The 23,637-nt window shown below is 50.9% G+C and overlaps 1 protein-coding gene across 15 annotated transcripts in view; it reads left to right on the top strand.

Moving 5' to 3' along the window:
* The first annotated feature begins 4,119 nt into the window (after positions 1 to 4,119).
* PLEKHA6 (pleckstrin homology domain containing A6) overlaps positions 4,120 to 23,637 on the top strand; it is a 139,502-nt gene continuing 119,984 nt past the window's right edge. For 12 of the 15 annotated variants that reach the window (XM_081825041.1, XM_081825055.1, XM_081825044.1 and 9 more), the window contains exons 1-3: positions 4,162 to 4,515; positions 9,737 to 9,813; positions 15,826 to 15,883. In XM_081825041.1, coding sequence (XP_081681167.1) covers positions 4,433 to 4,515; positions 9,737 to 9,813; positions 15,826 to 15,883 — 218 coding nt within the window. In that variant the 5' untranslated portion in view covers positions 4,162 to 4,432. Of the gene's footprint in view, positions 4,516 to 9,736; positions 9,814 to 15,825; positions 15,884 to 22,579; positions 22,861 to 23,637 lie in introns of those variants that run through there. The other 3 variants (XM_081825043.1, XM_081825040.1, XM_081825050.1) reach the window with 2 other exon arrangements.

Here is a 23,637-nt window from a genome sequence, read left to right as displayed (position 1 = left end):
CACGAAAGTGACAACTGTCAGCTTCAAAGCCAAGAGAAAAAGAGCTTCTATCTAAGAACTCTGGGGTCTTTTTTTTTTTTTTTTAAAGATTTTATTTATTTTTTGACAGAGACACAGCGAGAGAGGGAACACAAGCAGGGAGGGTGGGAGAGGGAGAAGCAGGCTTCCCGCCGAGCAGGGAGCCCGATGCGGGGCTCGATCCCAGGACCCTGGGATCATGACCTGAGCCGAAGGCAGACGCCTAACGACTGAGCCACCCAGGTGCCCCAACTCTGGGGTCTTCTTAAAAAATAAATCTCCTTGATTTGGTTGGAGTCATGTGTCCCCTCCTGAACCGATCACTAGGGCCAGGGAAACAGAGGGTCAGATTAGCCACATCGGTGTCATAGCACCACCCCCCTCACCCCCAACGGAGCTGCGGTAGGGGTGAGGCCAGCCCATCCAACCCACACGGGCAGAGAGTAGCAGAGGGGAGGATGTCAGAAGGAAACTCAGGGGGCTATTAACAGAACAAAGGGGATTAGATACTGGACAAGTAAAAGTAGTTGACATATATTTCAGGTCTCATTAAGTGATGATTTTCTTACAGGTATGTATTAATTTCCCCTAGCCACTGTAACAAATCACCACAGTCGGGGCAGCTTAAAACAACCCAAATCTATTCTCTCAGAGTTCTGGAGGCCAGAAGTCCAAAATCAAGGTCAACACCTGGGCCACACTCCCTCTGGAGGCTCTAGGGAAGATTCCTTCTTTGCCTCTTCCAGCTTCTAGTGGCTGTATCACCTCAATCTCTGTCTCTGTGGTCACCCTGCCCCCCTCCCTGTCTGTTTCAAAGCTCCCCTTGCCTCTTATTGAGGACACTTGTCACTGAATTTAAGGGCCCACCCGAGTAATCAGGATAATCTCCCTGTCTCAAGATCTTTAACTTAATTACATCTGCAAAGACCTTGTTTCCAAATAAGGTCACATTCATAGGTTCCAGAGATTTGACATGGACCGCTTTTGGGGGGCTGTTTCTCAACCCACCACCCATACTAAGCCAGAAACATAGGAATATGTAAGTGACTAAGGCCTCAAAATGGATGAGAGAATCAGAATCATTTCTAAATATTACTGATGTATTTTCTCCATGTGCTTTGTTGCCTTTTAAAGAAGTGAAATAAAATTTGCTGCAGGGGAAAACAAATAACTAAATTTTTAACCGGACCACAAAGCATGCAAGGTTTTTATTTCAACATATCAACCCTCCTACCCGCTTCAACAGGTAACTGTTGAAACAATGGCTGTTTTTATTTGCGCTTTCTACTCCTTTTCTGCATTATTTTTTAGCTCCTTTGATAAAATGTCTTTTCTATTTTTAGATTTTATTTATTTGAGAGAGAGAGAGAGCAGGAGCAGGGGGAGGGGCAAAGGGGGAGTGAGAAGCCAACTCTCCGCGGAGCAGGGAGCTGGATGCGGGGCTCGATCCCAGGACCCGGAGATCATGACCTGAGCTGAAGTCAGATGCTTAACCGACTGAGCCACCCAGGCGCCCCTAAAATGTCTTTCTTAGCAGTATTAATACTGATCGTAACTGAAAACAAGATCTTGAATGTAAAAAGTCACTGAGAATACACCATAATTGGAAAAGTATTTTCAAAACTGATTTCTCATTTCAAATGAGTAAAAAAAAATTCAAAATCTCAACCACCAGCCTTTTCTTGTCTAGGTATAGGTTCCAAGGAACCCCAGGCTGGATTAGAGATAAATAATGCAAAAATCTTGTGAAGAAATCAACAGGAACCCCTACACCTCAAGGAAGGCAGTGGAAGAATACATGTTTTCAAATATATGTCATTTCATCCCTGTTTCCACCCACATTCGGCCCAAGCAGCTGCCCTTACTGGTTGCTCAGGTTGGACTGGGAGTGCACTGGCTGCTGGTATTTTCCCTGGGGGCATCTTGGCAGTAATTCTGGTGGTTCAGATCCTTCGATATCACAGGGGCTGGTAGGTGGCTCTGTGCTTTATCGGCAGGACGAGTCTTACAGGTGTTTCACAAGACAGGGGACTGGAGTTAGAGGGGAGTCTGATCCCTGATCCTCCCAGGCTCCCCAACTCAGGAACTCAGGGGCACAGATCCCCACCTATGCTTCTCAGGCGCAGCTCTGCTTTGCTGTCTAATGTAGCTTTCTCGGCTAGAAGCCCATAGGCTTTGAGAGGGGAGGAAATAGCTGGGTGTTACGGGTTTCTGCTACTCTTCTGCGTCCGTAGAATGGGCTCAGCTTCCACCTGGCATCCAGGAATCAACTTGCATACGTCGGCAGAGTGAATTCCCAGAGTTGGAGACAAGATGATGTAATGGCAAGAGTTCTGGCCTGGACATTGGTGGGCAGATCCTTCTCTGCCCCCACTTGCTCGGTGACCTTAATCAGCCTCTTCTCATCTTAGCTTCTCTGTTTCCCATATTTAACACAAGGATTGGACTAGTTGTTCCCTGAGGCATCTTCTAGCTTCATTATCTAGCAGCTGTATACACATTATGTCCTCCAGTTTGAGCACTGGGATACCTGGGAAGGCTCACTGTCTGTTTCTTTTTCCAGAAAACACTCCCTACACACACCTTGGTGTGGCTGATGGCTATAATTCAGCAGACCCCTAAGTAAGGCCCAAAAGTACAGGATGGTGGGTGGCTCTGTTGGTTTAGTGACTGACTCTTGGTTTTGACTCAGGTCGGGATCTCAGGGTCGTGAGCCTGTGAGCAGCCCCACACTCAGGGGGGAGCGTGCTTGGGAGTCTATCCCCCTCCCATCTCCCTGTTCCTCCCTTTCTCTAAATAAATAAATAAATAAACAAACAAACAAATAAATAAATAAAATCTTAAAAAAAAAATAGTTGTTCCCAGCTATGACAGCATCAGTCATTCATCAAACATGAATTAGGTGTCCCAGGTCTCTGCTAGGGCTATAAAGATGCATAAGAGGAGCTCCTGCCTTGAGGAGCACACAGCCCAAGGAAAGGGACAGATGAGTAAGTCAAGGATTGCATTACAGTGTGATAAGTTCCACTATAGGATTATTAATAAGGCATCATGACACCTAGAGGATGGATACACAAATCTGTCTGGGGTGGAGTCAAGCAAGCATGGCTTCCAGGAGGAGGTGATGCATGGGCAGACACAATTTCCTAGGGGAAACAGGGATCAAATCCCTTAGAATGCTCACAGTAAGTACGCTCACTCAACACATACCAGCCAGCTCCATGCAACACACCACTTCCTCTAAAGGCAGGTGTCTCTCATTCGTCTAATGATTCCCTTGGGTCTAACACATGGATCTGAGCGGTGTGCACCTAATGGGAGCCCCAGGAGCAGGTCCCAGGTAAGCCGGGAAAGCTCACCGAACCCCAGCTTTGAGGCAGACGGAGACACAACTATGGGCTCCAGCAATGCCATTTTTGATATGCCGGTTTTGAATGCTTACAACCTGCATTCTGTGCACAGAACACATTCCCTCCTCTTTTTGTTTTTTTCCCCCCTTCCCTTTTCCTTTTCTGGTGCAAGTTAGGGGAAAGGGACATAAAAGCTGTTGGTTACTGAGTGTGTTCTAAGGTCTCACTCTGATTCTCCTTAGTCATGGCAGGCTTCTTGGAGGAAGTGCTCAGAAACAAAAGTAAGAGCTAGCTTGACTAATGAGGCTGACAGCCAGGGCCCCTTGCTACCCACACCCGTGCGTGCCACCCTTCCCGGCATCTGACCTTTGTTCCTCTACTAACCTCCCGCCAAGTAGAACCAGGTTTGACCACTCGCCCTTCTCCGTTCGGCGGCTGGACACGTCCCCTCGGTCCGTGATTCAAAGCTCTTTCGGCCAAACTGGTTCTCCGCGCCGGGCGCCTGGGGTTGGGGACCGGCCGGGGCGGCCGCGGATCCTCCTCCTGGCTGTGAATTACCTTCGGCGGCGGCGGCGGCGGCGGCGCGGCCCCGCCTCCCCTCGGCCGGCCGGCGGTTCAAGTGCAGGTTCGCAGCTGGGAGCGAGAGGCGACACCCCTCGCTCGCGCACAGCAACCTGCTCCGCGGGCGGCTGCGGGCGGGAGGGGCAGCGCTCGGCGCGGCGGCCGGCAGTCGGCGAGGGAGCGTCGGAACCCCCCGGCGCGCCGATTGCCCGGCGTTAAGTTGAGGAGGCGTCCGAAGCGGGCTCCGGGCGGGGAGGCGGCGGCTGGAGCGGGAGCCCGGCCCGGCCCGGCCGGGGTTAAGTCTCCCCTGCTCCCCGCCGCCCGGCTGGCGGCCCGCCGCCTTCAGTGAGAGGCGGGCGCCCGGCAGGGACCCCTCCCCTCCCCTCTACCCCCCACCCCCCGCCGCCTGCGGGAGGGCGGACAGTGGGGGCCGCTGGGCAGGAAGCCCCCCCACCCTGCGCGCCCCGGAGGGCCCGGAGCGAGAGGGGCTTCTGGACGCCGAGATGGCCGATGAGATTGACTGGCTGGACTTGCCCGGCCGGTGGACCTACGGAGTTGACCGCGGGGGGAGAGTCTTCTTCATCAAGTACGTTGTTCTCTCTCGTTTTGCCATTTTATTTTTTCTTTCGAGTTGTCCAGCTTGGAAGGTGGCAGGGCTGGGGGCAGGCTGAGCGGTAGGGGGAAGCTGGCTGGAAGCACGCGTGACTAATAAGTTTATCACCATGCCGGTTTGAATGTGTCTCCCGCCTTTTCCTCAATGGGTCAAAGTCCAGCCTAGGCTGGGCCTGCCCTCCTCTGGAAAGGCAGGGTGCGGCAGGGCAGGTGCGGGCCTTTCCGGGGCGGGGGGGCCTCCCCCCCAGTCCCAGGGGGCCAGTGGCCGCCCAGAGGAGGAAGGCCATCTTTCCTTTCAGCTCCGGCCACAGAAAGGGCCAGGGGGACGTTCCTTCTCTTGCTCCCACCCCAGATTTTCCAGCGAGAACACTTGGCTAAGTGACATCACACCGGGAGACCCTGCCCTCACCCCAGGACTCAGTGTTCCCAGGCGGGCAGCCCTCTCTGTCCTGCTTCTTTATGGGGCTGTGGTCAAGGGGAAGGAGAAGACGCCCACAGTGCATTTGGTATTCTTTAAAGAGAGGAAGCGTTGCTCTCAGTAATATATTAGTGCCGTTATATTAATTTCATAAACCAAAATGGCTCTGGCATAATCTCATTATAACAGAGTGGCCCCGCTGGTGCTATTTTGGCCCGCTCCTACTATAGTCGTTCTTTGCCAGGATAGAAATCTCCCGATAATATAGCAAGTCTAGAAGCACAGCATTCTGAACTGTTACCCACACATGATGGTTTTTTTTTTTTTCTTTCTCAAGATAGCCACTCACAGAACATTAGAGCTGAAAGGAACCTTGGCTGCAACCCCCTCACTTCTCAGATGGGGAGGCGAGATCTACAGAGATGGAGAGTACTTGTCTGAGATAAAACCACTTGCTAATCAGAGCTCAGACTGAGCCCAGGACCCGCTGACTTTAGTGCCCTGCCTTCCCCCTGCCCCGAACTGCCTTTGTAAGGAGCCCAGGCAGCCGGCGGCTTGTCTCCGGTGCTTCTCAGCTTCCACTCTTGTTTTAGGCCCTTCTTCTGTAATTATCATCGCCATGATCATAATTGATGCTGTAATTAGATTATCTTAGAAATGAACTCCACAAAAGTTCTTGACCCTGGGTCAGATTCTTAAATGACAGAACTTCACTGGTATGAAAACTGCAGTCCCTTTGGTCAGTGGTTGGAGACTTTGGAGTCCCTAAAAATCACCCAAGGAATTTTTGAGAAAAGGCTGATTCCTGAGCCCCACCTCCGGAGATGGCGATTCCCACCTGGGGTGGGGCCTTCGCTGTGCATTTCCGCAAGCTCCCCGGCCCAGGCGGTTAATTTGCCTCTTCTCATCTTCCTTCCCAAACTCTTGCTGGCCTTCCAGCTTCTCTTTCTCCCCCACGAACATTCGAGGAGCCACCATGTGTGGGCCACAGCGCTCGGCATTAGAGAGAAAAACCCAGTAAGAGACAGGTTTTTCCTTGAAGGTGGTAGGGAGAAAATGCAGGTAAATACTTAGGAAATAAGAGGATATCTTCTAGAGGTATTTGCATGATGGTCTAGGGACACCAGGAAGAAAGAACTAGCATTCTCTGGGGAGTGGAGGGAGGGCCTTCCGGAGGAGGAGACATTTGAGCTGATTCTGGAGCAGAGGACCAGGGAGAAAGGGGCCCTGAAGCAGAGGACTGTGGGAAGGCGGGGGCCGGTGGGTACTGGGGCACAGGTTGTCTAGAACACTCTGAGGGGGTCAGTGGAGATGGAGTGAGGGCTGCTGGGTGCTGCAGAAGTGGGGGCAGGACACACGGGAGGAGCAGCTTTGGGGAGGCCTTGTGTGTTTGGCTACGGGGTTTGAACGTGGTCCTGCAGGTGATGGGAATCCAGAGGAGATTTTTCAAAGAGGATTGACACACTTAGACCTGGGCTTTGGAAGGATCCCTCCAGCAGCTGGGCGGACAGGTGATGATTTGAGGGCTGAACAGGGAGACAGGGGGAGAGACTTGGCATATGGAGAACTGTCAGGGGCAACGGCCGAAGTCCAGGAGACAGCTGATGGGTTGGATTTTAGCAGTGAGGATAGAGGGAGGGGAGATAGGAGAAGTCTGTAGGAGTAGAACTGAGGCTGTTCATTTACTGCCTGAAAGTTGGGGAAGAGAGGGAAAAGGAAAAATCGAAGACGAATCTCGGAGATTTTAACTAGAGTTTGACAGATCAGGAGTATGGGACGAGGAACAGGTTTTTAGGCGGAGTGCACTTTCAGGGGGAAGTATTGAATTTGAGGTCCCCATGGGATGTGTAGGAGGTGATGTCTGACAGGCAACTGGACGTACAGGATAGAAGTTAAAGAGAGTGGCCTGGGCTGGAGAGGGAGTCCTGGGAGTCACTGCATAGGGATGGAACCATCCAGAAGTATGTGACCAAGAAGACAGGGCTACCCAAGCAGCACCAGCACTGAAAGAAGGGATAGAGGAGGAGAGACCAAGGATCTCAGGATGGATAGCCCTAGGGCCAGGGAAGGGCGTTGCCTAGAAGGCAGGGGAGAGGGGTGTTAGGAGGAAGGAATGGTCAATATGGAAAGGCCAAGTGAGCTGAAGACTGGAGAGCATCCTTTGGATTTAGGAACTAGGGAGCTCTTTAACGACCTCTAGGAAAAGTGATTTCAGGGGAGGGCTGAGGACAGAAACCAGATTGCAGAGGATAGGTGAGAGGGAGACCAGGAAGTGGGGACAGCTTGAAGAGACTGGTTTCCAAGAAGGATGCTGAAAGAAGAGGAGCCCAAGACAGGAAGCTGGAAGGGGAGGTGGCATTGGGAGGGAGGCAGGGGTTCAAACTGGAAGACACAGACCAGGGTGGGCTTAAAGGGATGATGACCTGAGACAGAGAGAAGTTGTGAAGATATGAGCCTGTGATGTTCAATAGAAGAAGGTTCTAGAAAAGACAGGAGATGATGGGGACTGTAACCCAGGCAGAGGATTACTCTTAACTGGGGGAAGGCCACTTTCTCCCTAGTGCAGAGGCAAGTATGAAGGTGGGGATATGGGTCCATTTGGGGGGTGCTGGTTGGCTGTAGTGAGGAAGCTCCTACCTGATGGTTTCTGTGTTTTCTTGAAGTAAGCGATAAAGATTGTCCATTGAGGATGGGGACGGGGGAGGGAAGGAGGGGCAGGGGAGGGACTTGAGGCTGCTGGGGAAGCTTTGGAACTCTCAGCAAATGGCAACTGTCTGGGGACCCTGAAGAAGATTGCAGGGGGCACTTAGGGCCCAGCTAAGCATGGGGGCTGTGGGTTTGCAGTGACATGGGTCATCCCAGTTTTATGGTTCCCTGTCAGCCCAAAGCCGGGGTGGAGATAGCCCGGGACTACATCGTTCTGGGCCAGGGGCTGACAAGGGGAGAGCGGCAGAAGAACAGGGGGAGGAAGTTGAGGGTGTGATGGGTTGTGTCCACCTCTGCGACCCTGGGATGGTCCATGATATCCAGGAGGGGTGGGGGTAGTCATGCGGTTTGAGGGAGCAACGGTGAGAGGAGAAGAGGGGTCGGGGCCTGCGGGTCTCAGGGTGGCTGAGGAGGAGGTGTAAGGGCATCATGGGTTTCCCCGCACACTTACAATTTAGCGCTGGCTGACTTTGCCCTCCCTGGGCTTCCTCTCCCACGGCCTCCCAGAACCAAAGCCCACATCACAGGGCATCCCTGAGTGCCCTGGGGGCACGAGAACAGTGACTCTGTTTCTTCTCTCCTCTTCAGAGGGCTGGGTCAGCTGGGGAATGCCCTCCTGTACGTAGTAGGTGTCCAAACTTAGAGGAAAGAGAGAGAAAGAGGAAAGAAAGGAAAGGAAGGAAGGAGGAAGAAAAGAAGAAGAAAGAAAGAAGTCAGAAAAAAATCTAGCTTGCATGATTCCATTTATATAAAGTTCTAGAAACTCGAGAACATGCAAACTGATCTATAGTGACAGGAAGCAGATCAGTTGTTGCTGGGGGGAGGAATTACAAGGGGGCACGGAGAAAAATTGGGAGGGTCACATCTTGATTTTGGTGATAGTTTCACAGGTACATACATATGTCAAAACTTTGAACTGTACACTTTAAGTATGTGCAGTATTGTATATCTTACTTTAGTGGAAGCATTCTTAGTGGGGTTTATTATATTAACTACAGTATTAATGATACTTTGAAAGCAGTGAGTGGAGTCCTGTCCTGGGCCCAACGGCCCCACCCCAAAGTCTGGATGATACAGGCAATCTGAGAGTCCTCTCCTCCACGTACCTGGATTGGCCGAGAAAGTCAGGTGCTTCGGGGCGCCTGGGTGGCTCAGTCGTTAAGCAGCTGCCTTTGGCTCAGGTCATGATCCCAGGGTGCTGGGATCGAGCCCCGCATCGGGCTCCCTGCTCTGCGGAGAGCCTGCTTCTCCCTCTCCCACTCCCCCTGCTTGTGTTCCTGCTCTCGCTGTCTGTCTCTCTGTCAAAAAAAAAAAAAATCTTAAAAAAAAAAAAAGAAAGTCAGGCGCTTCATGCTGGGTCCCGCCTGGCTCTGGAAACCTCAGTATCACTTGGTTGAGGGGGGAATTGAGAAATGTTGATGGATTCATCTGCCTTCCGATCCAGACCCAGAGGATCTGCAGTGGTAGGGAGCCCACTTTGCTGGAAGTAAGATATTAGAATCGTGGCTTCATCACTTATTGGTTGTATGATTTGGGGCAAGTTACTTAACCTCTCTGAACCTCAGATTCATCATCTGTAAAATTCCTAACGTGAGGGACTGTTGTGAATGAAACTGTTTAGCATTGTAGACACCCAGGGACCCAGCCTCCTCTTTTCGTATCCATTGAGAGGCTGCCAGTTAAGGACCTTCCCTGTTCCCCCCAGAGACTTCACCAATCACCTCAAATGCTACCTCCTCAGTGAAGTCTTCATGCTGTCCCTCTTCCTTAATTTCATCCCGCTTAGCACTCCCTCCCCGGTGGTGGGATAATGCTCTCTACACGTAGCTATAATAGGGATAGGGTATACTTCCTATCCTATCATATTGCAACTACCTTTTTCTATGTCTGTTTCCCCAGTGGGTTATAAATTCTTTGAGGTCAGGGTCAGATATTATTCATTACTGAATCCTCAGCGTCTGCTCAGTCAATGCTTCGTGAATGTGAATCAGTGTTGATGTGAATTTGGAGAGGGATGTCCTACTCAGGGAGGACTTCTTGTATCTGACACTTTCTTATTGGTCTTCTGTAGTGATGAGGAAAAGTCAACCAGCTGGGTGCACCCTGGCACGGAATCTGCCATCCAGAGTGGACACTCCTCCAGCCCAGGTAAGGAACTCGGCTGTCCCTGCCTTTGCAGTCGAGGATGAAGCGGTGGCTTGAGGCAGCATTACACATCCCCTGCCCTGACTTTTCTTGTGACTTTTTCTTTTCTCCATGGATGGATTGAGCTTAGCATTTGGACGACCATCTGGGGGAGGGTGCAGGAGGGTTGATACTCAGCTTGAGGTTTTCCAAGTTTCTAGCTCTCCAGTTAATATGTGGGACAGACCATGGAGGATGCTGATTTGACTTCTCGCTCATCCTCTTGCCCAATCAGAAAATCCCGTCCACCTTCAGAGCTCCTGACCCAGACAGAACCCCAGCTCCTGGTCCTGTACCATAGAACTACATGCCATGATGGAAATGTTCTCTCTCTATGCTGCCCAATGGAGTCACCATTAACCACGTGTAGCTGCTGAGCAATTGACACGTGATTAGTGTGGTTGAGGAACTGAATTTAAAATTTTAATGAATTTAAACTTAAATAGCTCCACATGGCTAATAGGAATTCCTTCACATTGGGGAGAACATGAAAGAAAAGGAGTCAGGGCCCACACTGATTGCTTACTGTGGAGAAGACTCCATCGCTAGCCCTTAAAAAACCTCCCAGGCCAGTGGCAAAGTGGGGACATGCACAGGCAAGATTTCAGTCTAAACTGGGGAGGCGGAGACACCAAGAAGGAGAAGGGCTAGGGTGCTTCAAGTGGACAAGCGATCATCTTCTTCAGAATGCTGCCACTGACCTGCCCTCCCTGGCCTTCCAGCCCTTTCCCTGACTGCATAGCAGACATGTGGTTCTAGGAGTTTTGGCCATTTCATGGGGTACGGCTGGTGCTGCTGGACACATTGAGTTAAGGTGTTAGCCTGCCCAGAGCCTCCTTTCTTTTAGACTCTGGGCTGGAATCATTGTGTTGTTAGAGCTGGAAGGGACTTCAGGGACCCTGGAGTCAACTCCTTTTAAAGGTAGGAAAATTGAAGAGCAGAGAGGAAGTACCTGGCTCAAGGCCACTCAGCTAATAAGCGGAGTTGTGTTGGGGTTAAACCCTAAGTGCTAGAGGCAGAGAGCCCTGAGCTCAAATCTTGGCTCTGCTTTCTGTTAGTGTGGTCTTGAGCAAGTGGTTGAAATCGTCCAGGACTTGGCTTCTTCATTTGTAAGATAGGGAGAGGATGATGAACCTCCGAAGAGTCTAACAAAGGCTACCCGAGAGAATCCCCATCGGTGGAGGAGACTGCTATTGCTATCGTCATTATTGTTATTTCTGACATGAAGCAGGGCCTCCGGACCCCAAGACCGGGCTGCATTCTTCTTCTGGGTTGGTGTTTTTGCTGCTGTCAGTGTTTAAAATCGAATTCCATCTATCTCACTATGACTCTAGGGAGGATTAGAAGATGAATAAAAGCCTTCATGCCAATTATTTTATTTGGGGCTTCAGCCAAGTGGTTGTCCAAGGCTGGGAAGGGGTTAAGGTGCCCCTGAAGCTTGCCGGGAGGGCAGCTGTCTCCGCGGGCACTCCGCCTGGACAGGAATATAAGCACTCTTGGTGTTGCCCGGGCGGAGAGGGCAGTGTGGAGGGAAGTTGCTGGAAAAGGCAGGGGACATAATCCACGCTGGCCTCTTTCCCAAGCACATCACAATGGCAGGATTATTTATGATTCTGACCCAATGGGGATCCCTCTACTTGGGGAGACTGCCAACCCACGCCCTTCTGAATGGGAACGTCCTCCCCCAGGGACGGAGGGGAACAAATAGCATTTATGGAGCAGCACAGAAGATAGAATGTCAGCTTTGGAAGCAGAAGACCAGACTCACATCCCAGCCCAGACGCTTCCTGTGTGACCTTAAGCAAGTTGATTAACCTCTCTGGGCCTCAAGTTTCCTCATCGATAAAAGTGTTCAAGCTGATGCCCATTATATACTGTTATTGTGCAAATTAAATGTGCTAACAGTGGTAAAATGTGTAGCTTAGAGGAAGGACACATTAAGTGGCAGCTGGTGTTATAATTTCTATGGACCAGGTCCTGAGAGGGGAGCTGGGCTCGTTGGCTTTCCTGCCGCACTGAAGAGTAGGGTCACCATCAACGGCAACATGGAAATAGGGGTGAGTAAAATGAGTGCTGACAGCTGCGCCCGCCACTCTGTAGAACGCAGGCTGTGCTCAGCAGCGGCTTGTGCCCTGAGGCAGCTGATGATGGGGTGGGCGAGGTTCAGACCAAGAGCGAATAGCTGTGTTTTATAAAACCTCACACACAAGGCAGATGTTCGGCCTGACCAGAAAGGTGGCGGTGATTGTCAAGAGAAGCCACACCCGTTTTGCAATATGTCAGCCGCAGGGCTCTTGCTCGCCCGAAAGCAATGATCTCTACCAGTGCCCTGCCTGGCCCCACCTCTGACAGGGGTTTCCCTCGGGTTTCTCAGAAGACTCCCCGTCTGCTTCGGGGTGGAGGAATCCTGTTTGCCAGGGAGGCAGGATTTTTTGGGGGGAGGATGGGTAGGACAAAATGGTACCCAACAGAGCCCTCTTCGGAGACAGGTGCTCAGCCTCTCTGGAGCTGCCCAGCAGGGGCTCCCGCCGCCTGTAGGGATTGCCCGGGCACCTCTGAGCTGTGGTCAGCTTCCTCAGCTGTTCAGTTCTTGCTCACTCTGTGAGTCTGCAATTCTCCACTCTGAGCATTTCCGTGGATAATTTTTTTCAGGGGTGCTATTAAAAAATGTTTTTATAGATCAGTCAGACAGAAAATCAATAAGGAAACATAGGGCTTAAATCAGACCAAATGAACTTGATAGGTATATACCCAATATTCCACCTCAAACCAGCAGGATACACCCTCTTCTACAGTGCACATGGAACACTCTCCAGGGGTGATCATATGTTAAGACACAAAACAAGTCTCAGTACATTTAAGAAGATTGAAATAATGTCAATGTCTTTTCTGACCACAATGGTATGAAACTAAAAATCAGTTACAAGAAGAACACCAGAAAAATCATAAATATTTGGAGACTAAACAATGTGTTACCGACCAACCAATAGGTCAACAAAGAAATCAAAGGAGAAATGAAAAAAATACCTTGAGACAAATGAAAACAGAAATACGACATACCAAAATCTATGTAGTGCAGCAAAAACAGCTTCAAGAGGAAAGTCCATAGCAATACGGACCTACCTCAAGAAACAAGAAAATCTCAAATAACCAATCCAAATTACACCTAAAGGAACTGAAAAAAGAATAACAAACGAAGCCCAAAGTTAGCAGAAGGGAAGGAAATAACAAAGCTCAGAGTGGAAATCAATGAAATGGAGACTGGAAAGACTGGAAAGACAATAGAAAAGATGAACTCAGAGCTGGTTATTTGAAAAGATAAACAACATTGATAAACCTTTAGCTGGACTCACCAAGAAAAAGAGGGCTCAAATAAATAAAATCAGAAATAAAAGAGAAGTTACAACTGACACCACAGAAATACAAAGGATCGTAAGACATACAATGAACAATTATATGCTAACAAATTACACAACCTAGAAGGAATGGCTTAATTTCTACAAACGTGCCATCTTCTAAGACTGAATCACGAAGAAACAGTAAATGTGAATACAGTGATTACTGGTAAGAAGATTAAATCAGTAATCAAAAACCTCCCCACAAAAACCCAGGAGCAGATGGCTTCATTGGTAAATTCTACCAAACATTCAAAGATTTAATACCTATCTTTCTCAAACTCTTCCAAGAAATTGAAGAGGAGGGATTGCTTCCAAATTCATTTTACAAGGCCAGCATTACCCTGATAACAAATCCAGACAAAGACACCATGAAAAATGAAAATGACGGGCCAATATTCCTGACGAACATAGACGCAAAAATTCTCAACAAAATATTAGCAAACTGAATTCAACAATACATTAATAGGACCATTTACCATGATCAAATGGTATTTATTTCAAGGACTCCCAGAAATAAACCTAAGCATATATGGTCAATTAGTTTATGACAAATGAGGCAAGAATATGCAATGGAGAAAGGACAGTCTCTTTAAATGGTGTTGGGAAAATTGGACAGCTACATGCGAAAGAATGGAACTAGACCACTATTGTACGTCATACACAAAAATTAACTCAAAATGGATTAAAGATTTGAATGTAAGACCTGAAACCATAAAATTCCTAGAAGAAAACACAGGCAATAAACTCCTTGACATTGGTCTCAGTGATGATTTTTTGGAGCTGACATCAAAAGCAAAAATAAACAAGTGGGACTGCATCAAACTAAAAAGTTTCTGCACAGCAAAAGAAACCATCAAAATGAAAAGGCAACCTACAGAATGGGAGAAAATATTTGCAAATCATATATCTGACAAGGGGTTCCTATCCAAAATATATAAAGAACTCCTACAGCTCAATAAAACAAAAAACAAAAAAACACCAAAAAGCAAACACACAAAAAACCCAAAATAAAAAAACTATCTGATCAAAAAGGGGGCAGAAGACCTGAATAGACATCTTTCCAAAGAAGACATATAGGTGGCCAATAGGCACAGAAAAAAGATGCTTAACATCACTAATCATCAGGAAAGTGCAGTCAAAACCAAATGATATATTACAGCACAGCTGTTAGAAGAGCTCTTATCAAAAAGACTAGAAATAACAAGTGTTGGCGAGGAAGGGCAGAAAGAGGAACTCCCTTGCACTGTTGGTGGGAATGCAAACTGGGACAGCCACTGTGGAGAACAGTGTGGAGGCTCCTCAGAAAATAAAACAGAACTGCCCTATGATCCAGCAATTCCCCTGCTAGGTATTTATTCTAAGACAGCAAAAACAATAATTCAAAGAGATATATGCACCCCTGTTCATTGTAGCATTATTGACAACAGTCATGACAGGGGAACAACCTGGGTGTCCACTGATGAATGAATGTGTAAAGATGTGGTAGATATATCCCATAGAATACTACTCAGCCATAAAAAAGAATGAAATGAAATCTTGCCATTTGTGACGGCAAGGATGGACCTGGAGAAAACTGTGCTAGGTGAAACAAGAAAGACAAATACCATAGGATTTCACGTTTATGTGGAATCTAAACAGCAAAGCAAATGAACAAACCCAACCAAACTCATCGATAATGGAGCCGAATGGTGGTTACTGGAGGAGAGGGGAGCTGATGGGGAGCCAAATGGGTGGAGGAGGTCAAGAGGTACAAACTTCCAATTATAAAATAAATAGATATATAATGTACAGCACGGCGACTGTAGTCAATAATACTGAAGGTGCATACTTGAAAGTTGCCAAAAGAGTAAATCCTAAAAGTTCTCATCACCAGAAAAAAAATTGTCACTATGTATGGTGATGGACGGTAACTAGTCTTGTGGTGATCATTTCTCAATGTATCCAAATAACAAATCATTACCCTGTACACCTGAGACTAATATAATGTCATGTGTCAATTATATGTCAATTAAAAAAAATTTTTTTTAAAGTCTCTCCATTTTCCCTGGACTGATTTCCTAAGTCCTCAGCATCTTGTCTGGAAGCAGCAGAAGCTAGAGGTGATAATTTGGGCTGGGGTTTGCAGGCTTGAGTCCTGGTCTGATCCCCGGTGAGGCCTGGGGCAAGTGACCCACCTTGGCTCCCCCTTGTGCTTCTGTGATGTGAGGGGAGGGGGCTGTGGGATGACCCTGAGCGCCCTGCCCGGGCAACCATCCCCGGGGCTGGCGCAGGGCCTGGCCCAGAGGAGCCGCTCAAGAAAAGCTTGTCCAGTGAATGAGCAAACTGTGCAAGGCAATGATCCACTTGGTGACTTCGCTGCTCACAGACAGGGGGCGTCCCATTCACTGCCATCGCTCTTATTATTTGCTGGAATCAGACGGATAGGAATAATGGACCAAAAAGGTGACATGGTTGGCTTGAGCACTGTTGGCTTGTCTGTGAATTTTTCCTAGTTCTCCCCGCCCCATCCCTCCTGTGTGCAAATCGGGTTTGTGGGGCTGAGAAGAGAGAGTCATGATGTGATTTTGCTTCCTCACAGGATTGCCCAAGGGCTGGGAGATGGATTCTACCCAGGAAGGAGCTGTGTATTTCATCAAGTGAGTAAGATGCAGTTTCTTTCTGGTCTGACTGTTGGGCCTACTGCTGTCCTTGTCCTTGATGGCTGCATTGGAGGGGAGGTGCTTAGAGGGTCTGCTCGGGCGCTGAAGGCCTTGGGGGGGGGTGGTCTGTGAATGGCCAGGAGGCCTCCAGGCTTCTGAACGTGGCAGAGAAAGCTGGGTGTGTGTTTCTGCTGGTCTGGGAGAGCCATTGTCGGTCATGGGAAGTTTATTCCGGGTTGGAGTGGATGAGGGGAGTGTTGGGCTGGGTTGAAAAGGCGGGGGGGATAGCTCAGCAAATAAAGGAAAGAGGCTGCTTTAGACCCACGTGGGACAAAGGCTCAGAGGAAGGAGCCCGAGCACCAGGATGGCCAAAGGGGCTGGAAGTGGAGCCAGGTGGAGGGAAGGTGTTAGCGAGGGTGCACAGACAGGCAGGCCGGGAGGTGGCCAGGCCCAGCCCATCTCTCCTGCTCTCCTGGCTGGGGCCTGTGTGATCGTGGAGGTGGCAGGGGTGTGTGCGGTGCTCTGTTTTTCTCTGCGGGTTGGTCACGCTGCTCCATGGGCCGGGGTAGCTGGCGCTCTCAGCAGCTGACTGCGCGCCTGGGGAAGGTGTCCCGGAGGTGACCTTGGAAGCAGAAGGTAACTCTTTGGGCTGGGGTCGTCCACGTCCACCCGACCGGACTCATTGCCCTCGGCATCGGCCCGGGTCTCTCCATCTCCCCGGCAGGCTGGGTCCTGGCTTAGTTCCCACGGGCGAGCCTCGACGTGCACAGGCCTGTGCCTGGTCTGGCCTCGGAGTCTACAGGTGGGAGAGCGTGGCTGTGCAGACAGCTGGGGGCGTGGGCACCGCCAGAGGAATCCCTGGCCCGGCCACGGACGGAGGGCCCTCCTCACCTCTTTCCCCTCCTGCTCTCCTTCCAAATCTTCTTTCCTCCGTCCGGAGAGCTCATCCTTCCATCCCCTGCCTTGAGACCAGCCAGCACTTACGCCAGCTTGGCTGTTAACCATATTCTTTTTTTTTTTTTTTTTAAGATTTTATTTATTTATTTGACAGAGAGAGACACAGTGAGAGCAGGAACACAAGCAGGGGGAGTGGGAGAGGGAGGAGCAGGCCTCCCGTGGAGCAGGGAGCCCGATGTGGGACTCGATCCCAGGACCCTGGGATCATGACCTGAGCTGAAGGCAGACGCTCAACGACTGAGCCACCCAGGCGCCCGTATTCTTTTTTTTTTTTTTTAAGGTTTTATTTCTTTATTTGACAGAAAGAGAGAGAGAGAGCACAAGCAGAGGGAGGGACAGAGGGAGAAGGAGAAGCAGGCTCCCCACTGAGCAGGGAGCCCGATGCGGGACTCGCCCACGACAGACACTTAACCGATTGAGCCACCCAGGTGCCCCTGTTAAACACAATGGACAAATTCTCTGCTTTGGAGATTGTTCAGATATGACATGACTCCTATGGCCTGAGCTTTCCCTGAAATTGAACCGAAATCCTTGCTGCAGTTAAGATTTATTTCCTCTTCTCTCCTTGATGATACCGTCTGCATACTCCTTATGTACATCTGGTGCGTGAGACCATCTACTAGGTCCTTTCACCTGTATTACCCCCTCTCCTCTGGCCTTGAACACGGACCACCTGCTGTAGCCTGGCCCTGACCCTCTCTGACCTCATCTTCCATAACTGGCCAGCTATGGCGATTTTCATCTTTCCCTCCATTGTGCCAAATTCATTCTTACCTCAGGACCTTTGCATGTGCTGTTCCTTCTGCCTGGGAGCACTTTCCTCCTGTTTTTGTGTATCTGGCACCTATGTATCATTTAGCTCAAGTGTTACCTTGTCAGAGTGACCCTTCCTGATACCCCATTCCCTGCCCCACTCTGCTCCTCCTTAGACCCTCTTACTTTTTTTTTTTTTAAAGTAAACTCTATGCCCAATGTGGAGCTCAAACTCACAACCCCGAGATCAAGAGTCTCATGCTCCACTGAGCCAGCCTGGCGCCCCCAGACCCTCTTACTTTTCTTCATACCACCTGCCAGGTAGCCAGAAGTTTGCTGTTTCTGTATTTGCTTATTTATTGCTGGTGTCCCCCCACTGCCACGTCAGTCCTGAGAGCAGATTCTGGCTATTTCGTGTTCCACCATGTCCTAGAACCCTGCTGGCGCATGATAGGAATCTAAGATATTTGCTGGAATAAATAATGGGAGATGTTGGGGGATAAACAACAGAGGCATGGCTGACTCCTGTTCCAGCTGCCAGCCTGGAACATCCTGAGCTGCCCTGGCTCCGTATGCCCGGTCCTGAACTCATCCCCTCTTCCTCGCCAACACCGATTCCATCTTTCTCAGAAGCGCCACCAGAGCAGAACCCTCAGAGACAGGCTGGCGCCCCATTGCCTGTCGGTTCTTCTCCGAAATATCTCACCCCATGGCCGCAGCCTGAGTTCCTGCCCACATGGGCTCTCACCTGGATCATTCTAGCAGCTTCCCAACTGATCTCCCTGCCTCCAGGCCAGACTGCTGCCAGAATGCTTGTTCTCTACAATGCAAATCTGGTCACATCATTCTGCATTAAAAACCTTTCGTGCTTCCCATCAGTTACAGGAAAAAATCTGAATTCCTTACTCAGGCACTTGAAAGGCCTTCATAATCTGGCTTCCTGCCTTCTTTCTCTAGCTTCACCTCCCATACTCCCCAGTTTGCCAGACCAGATCATTTGTGGTTCCCTCAACACACACCTCCCTTCTGTGCCTCCCAGCCTTTGCAAGTGCTAATCTCTGCTCTCACAGGGCTTGTGTCCACCTGTGAACACTTGCTTTTCCTTTAAAACTCTGCCCATGACATCACGCCTTTAGGGAAGCCCACCTGTATTGTGATTGTTTACATGTGTGTCATTTTCCCTAGATTGGTGGTTCACCGACTTGAGGGTGCACTGAAATCACCTGGAGGGCTTGTTAAAACAGATCGTTTGGCCCCATCCCTAGAGTTTCTGGTTCAGAAGGTCTGAGAATGTGCATTACCAGCAGGCCTCCAGGGGTTGTTGATGCTTCTGGTCCAGGCACCACAGTTGGAGAACTAGGGGTCTAGTTTGAAAACTCATCCAGGGCAGGGGAGACATAGGGTGGCCGTAAAGTCTGGAAACAGACAATATCACTTCATGACGTATTGCAACGAAATGTCAACAAGCTATTATGCTTTCACGTCTGTTCCCAGACTCGGTGGCCGCCCTATGTGTCCGGAGCGGCAGGGGCCTCTCTGAGAGCTGAGCTTCACTACATGGTCTCATTCGGTCCCCAACACAGCATTATGAGGGAGCTGCTGTATCATCCCTGACTGTTTTAACAAGGCAGAAGAAAACTGAGACTTAAAACTGAGTAAAAAAATGTGTTCAGTGTCATGAAGCTTGTAGGAAGCGAAGCTGGGACTCAGCCCCATGTCTGCCTGATTTCGCAGCCTGGGCGCCTAGCTTAACGCCACAGCTGCCTTGGTGCTGTGCTCAGAATTGGACGGCGGGGGGGGGATTGTTCCAGAAACCCTGACTGCATGAGGGAGGGAGGGAGGGAAGGAAGGAAGGAAGGACTCTGGCCCACTCATTTTCACGGTTCCCTGCATCATCCATTCCCTACAAAGGCTTGTGACATTGGGTTGGTGGGTGAGTTAGAAACTCTGAGGACCCCGGACGTGGATCCCGAGAGCTAACAATAAAAGTCAGATACACAGACAACTGGAGAAGCTATTTCTTTTCCCTTCTCAAATTTCAATGAGCCAACGTTGACACTTGCCCAGGATCAGACAAATATGATCACCGTGTGTCAGGAAGCCCTTCCCCTCGCGGTGTTTGGGAGGTGATTCTCGTGATGCCCACGATGTCATGGCTCAAGCATGCCTGCGGTTTTTAGGGTGTCTCTTACAGGCAGGTGGTGCAGAGAGAAGAGAAAAAGCCGGGTTAAAATGTGGGGGAAACCGCGGCAAGCCTTGTGCGTGTACCACATCGATCCAGTAGAGGGCGCCAAAGCACACAGGATCGGCCTCAGGAAGGCCTCGAAGCCTTCGCTCAGGGGTGACCCACGGCCGCTCCAGGGCCATCTCCACCATCCTCCGCCACATCTCCTCCACTGTGGGTCTGGTAGACTTCTTTCAGACGCTTAGAGATCTGGGTACGTTACACCCATTCCTGATTTTCTCTGGCCCCTGGCTCCTCCCCTGCTTCCTGCTAAAGCAGCCGGCTGCTGAGTTTGCCAATTCTGTCTCCAAGGAATGAGGCTCGGGGAGGGAAACCCCATTTTGCAGATGCAATAAACTGAGGCCCAACGGCCAAATAACTTGTTCCAAGTCGCTCGGTTGGTAAGGGGTAGAGCTGGGGTCGGAACTCAGTAGGCCCTCAAAGATAGCTCACCACAGGGGGCTCCCTTTTCTCTCCCCAGTTGGTTCACTCTGACGGGGCGGGGGGGGGGGGCCCGTGTGGACATGGCCAGGGTGAGGAATGGGTAAGACATGTCTGAGGGGCAACAAGTCCATCAGTTTCATGGCCGCCTGGACTGTGATGACATTCAAAAGTCAGGGTGGCCCGGATGTTAAGAGACTAGTTGTGACTCAGAGTTTTGGACTTTCCCCTTTGAGCCCCGGGGGCATGGATTCTAAGGGCGCTTTCTTCCCTCACGCCTCCTCCTCACGCCCTCTCCACCTGAGTGTCACAAAAGTCTTGCTTCTCCTCTGTTGGGCTCGCAAGAGAGAGAATATATGTTTGGTGAAGGAAGTTTCTTTTCTCTGCTTCTCTTTACCCACCCTTGCTGGAACTCTAAGACCCTCCTGCTGCAAGGTCTCCCTCACCCCGCTCCCCAAAACAAAGGCACTGCTCCAACAGCAGTCCTACCTCTGGTCTCTCACGCCCCCAGGGCCGCCCAGATCGCCCAGAGGCATCCGCAGGGCCAACTCAGAGGATCTGTCTGCAGCCCTTGCCCTCTGTCTGCCAGAGAGGAAACCCTCCCAGCAGGCCCTTCTGTCCGTCTCCTGCCTTTTTCAGCTGCCCGAGGATTGTGGGGGTTGGGGACTGGGGTCCTCATCCCCTTCCCTACCCTGCCTGTCTCCCCCTGGATGCTGTAATCTCTGGCCCCAGCCCTGCTTTACTCCATTGGCTCCTCAAGGCCAGAGACGCCCCCAGAGCCCCTCATCTTTGTTTGGCTGGAAGCCGGCTCTCCCCCTGCCTGCCGTGGGCCGACTTGCCAAGTCCTAGAGAGCCAGGGCGGGTGGGTTGGGCTTAACCGGTCCTGCCTGGCACTAGGCCTGTACCCAGGATTTCTCTGCCCCTTCAGCTGAGTGCCTTTCTCACAGCCGAGGAACTCGGCATCTCAGCTAGGCTGGGGGAGTGGTGGGGCAGGGACTTAGGGATTTCCCTCCCCGCCAGAGCTGCAGGCAAGTGCATACTGCTCTAACCTGAGATTCTCAGCTCTGGCCTGGCCTACTCTGGGGTTGGAAGGACAGGCCTTGTGGGAGCTCTCTCTGGGGTGTGTGGGACTGGGGTGTGGATCAGATCCCTGTAATGACCCCCCTCCCCACTAACAGGGTTCTTCCTGGACCCGGGAAAGGAAGCTTGTGCTCCTTTCTTTTTAAAGAAAAAGACTTCCATTGGTTAAATGATGCTTATACTCAGATCACACTGAAAGAGACCCACAGAGAAAGATAAATAGTGCATTGGAGTGAAGAGAAGCTTCATTTTTGAAATCAAGTTGTTGTAATAATAAATATTCAAAAAAGATATAATAGTCAGGTGGGTGAGTCCTTGCAGATACCCTTCATCTAGCTCCTGCTTCTTGAACTATTTCTGTATTCAGAAGTGAGCCCCGAGCTCCTCTGGTTTGCTGTACAACTTCTGGGTCTCCGGAGCAGGTGGGACTGAGACCCCACGAGCCTGCCCAGAAGTTCAGGTGGGAATATTCCATCTTCTTTCCATCTTTCTGATCCTGGTTGTGAAACTCAGCCTTCCCCTTGCACTTACCCATTGTCACAGAGAATCTGTTATTGTTCCAGCATCCACAGAAATGTCAAGAGAAGGAAACTGAGCCAGAGAAAGAGAGATAGAGATTGCGAGAGAGATCCCTTAAGATGGGGCTACAATCCTATTGTCCGAAGCCCTCCCTTCTGCCTCTGAACAAACACTGATACCCCCTGACTCGGCGGGCATATCTTTGCCCAAGGTCACCGGAGACGAATTTGGGCTGGAGACCTAGGAGGTCCTGGCACCTTGTCATGGGTTCCAGCCAGCTGCACACGTTATTTTTTGCAATTCCTTGTGCTGGGGGAGGGGATGTGAAGGTGCTAGGGCCCCTACCAAGCCCTCCTGACACCCAGAGATGTGCCTGTCTCTTGGGTGGAGAGCCGCAGAGATGAAAGGCGCCCACAGGCAGGTGTGCCGAGCCCCCATGATGCCAGACCCCTGGGCACCTTCTGGTTCCCTGCACTCTAGTGGGAGAACAGCAAACTGCAGCTTACATGGAGGAAGGTGGCCCCAGATCCCCTTTGGTGGGGGGCAGCTCTTCCTGGTGGTGGAAGGCCAGGAAGGCTGTGCCCAAGTACTCCATCCTTTCCTGGGTGGGAAGCATGGGTGGTTAGCAGCTTGTCGTCGGTGTGGATGGAGTTAAACCTTTCCAGGGACTATTTACTCCTGATCCTAAGTGACAGCTTGGGGAGGGAGAGTCACGTGGCCCTGAAATCCCCGCGGGAGCCCATGGAGCATGCCCAGCTGCTTCTGCCTGGGAAAGATGCTGGATCCTGCAGTCACCACAACAGCATCCTCTCCCCGCGCCAGGGACCTGCCAGCCGGAGAGATGACTGATTAGACCGGATCAGATCCAGAGCCCCGCTCTTCAGAAGGGGGCCCTGAGGGGCGGGGGAGGAGGACCCCAGCTGGCCGGAGCTGGGGGAGGGGTGCCTCGGGGCGCGGAGAGTTCTAGCGTTTCACCGCGGGGCTCACACCTCTGAAGCCGGTGAGTCTGTCCTGATGCATCGTACAGAGGAGGCGGGAGGAGGAAGGCTGTGCTCTCTCTGGTCGGCCTGGCAGCCGTGTGAGTCCGGGCTGCTGACACTGCGGGGCCACTGCCTTCCCCATCCCTCATTCTTGGCAGCCTTACTTGGGGATCATGGATGCTGAGAATGCTAATTATAACCCGCTCTGTGCCCCCACCCCCGCCTCTAGAATCCCCGGTAAGGGCTGATGTTGTTGGAATTTATTACATTTGAATTGCATCTCTTGGGTGAGGCCAGCTTTGGGGCTGCCAGCCTCCTAGGGTCTAGCTGGGCCCCCCCAGCCTGGCTAGAGCAAAGAGGCCAGCCCCACCCTGCCTCTAATCTTGCCAGAAGTGAGTTGAAGGCCAGCAGGAAGGAGAGATGGAGGGGGGTCCAGGGGTCAGGCTCGGGTCAGCCCCAGGGACTCACCTCCCTCAATGTGGTGAGGGGTCACGGCATGTGTATTTTATGGGTCTGAGGTTGGGGCCCAGGGCCACTGAGGCTCTTGAATTCCTAGGGGCAGCTGATCTCTGGGATCTCAGATTTAGTGGGGAGCACCTGAGGAGCTGAGGCCTGGTACGTGGGCCTGGGGGCCTGAGGGGATGGGTTCATAATGGTGGGGGTCAGGCTGCAGCTAACAGAGCCTCAGCCTTATTGTGTGAGGTTCTGGGCAAAGCAGCAAGGTGGGGGAATTGGCAGAGAGGGGTGGGGGGTAGGGAGGGGGTTAGATAGGAAGGCAGAGGGAGAAGAGAGAAGAG

The sequence above is a fragment of the Leptonychotes weddellii genome, chromosome 6 (assembly GCF_054177405.1).
Source record: "Leptonychotes weddellii isolate Sample4059 chromosome 6, ASM5417740v2, whole genome shotgun sequence".
NCBI classification, from domain to species: Eukaryota; Metazoa; Chordata; class Mammalia; order Carnivora; family Phocidae; genus Leptonychotes; species Leptonychotes weddellii.
This window is presented reverse-complemented; position numbering and strand designations above follow the sequence as displayed.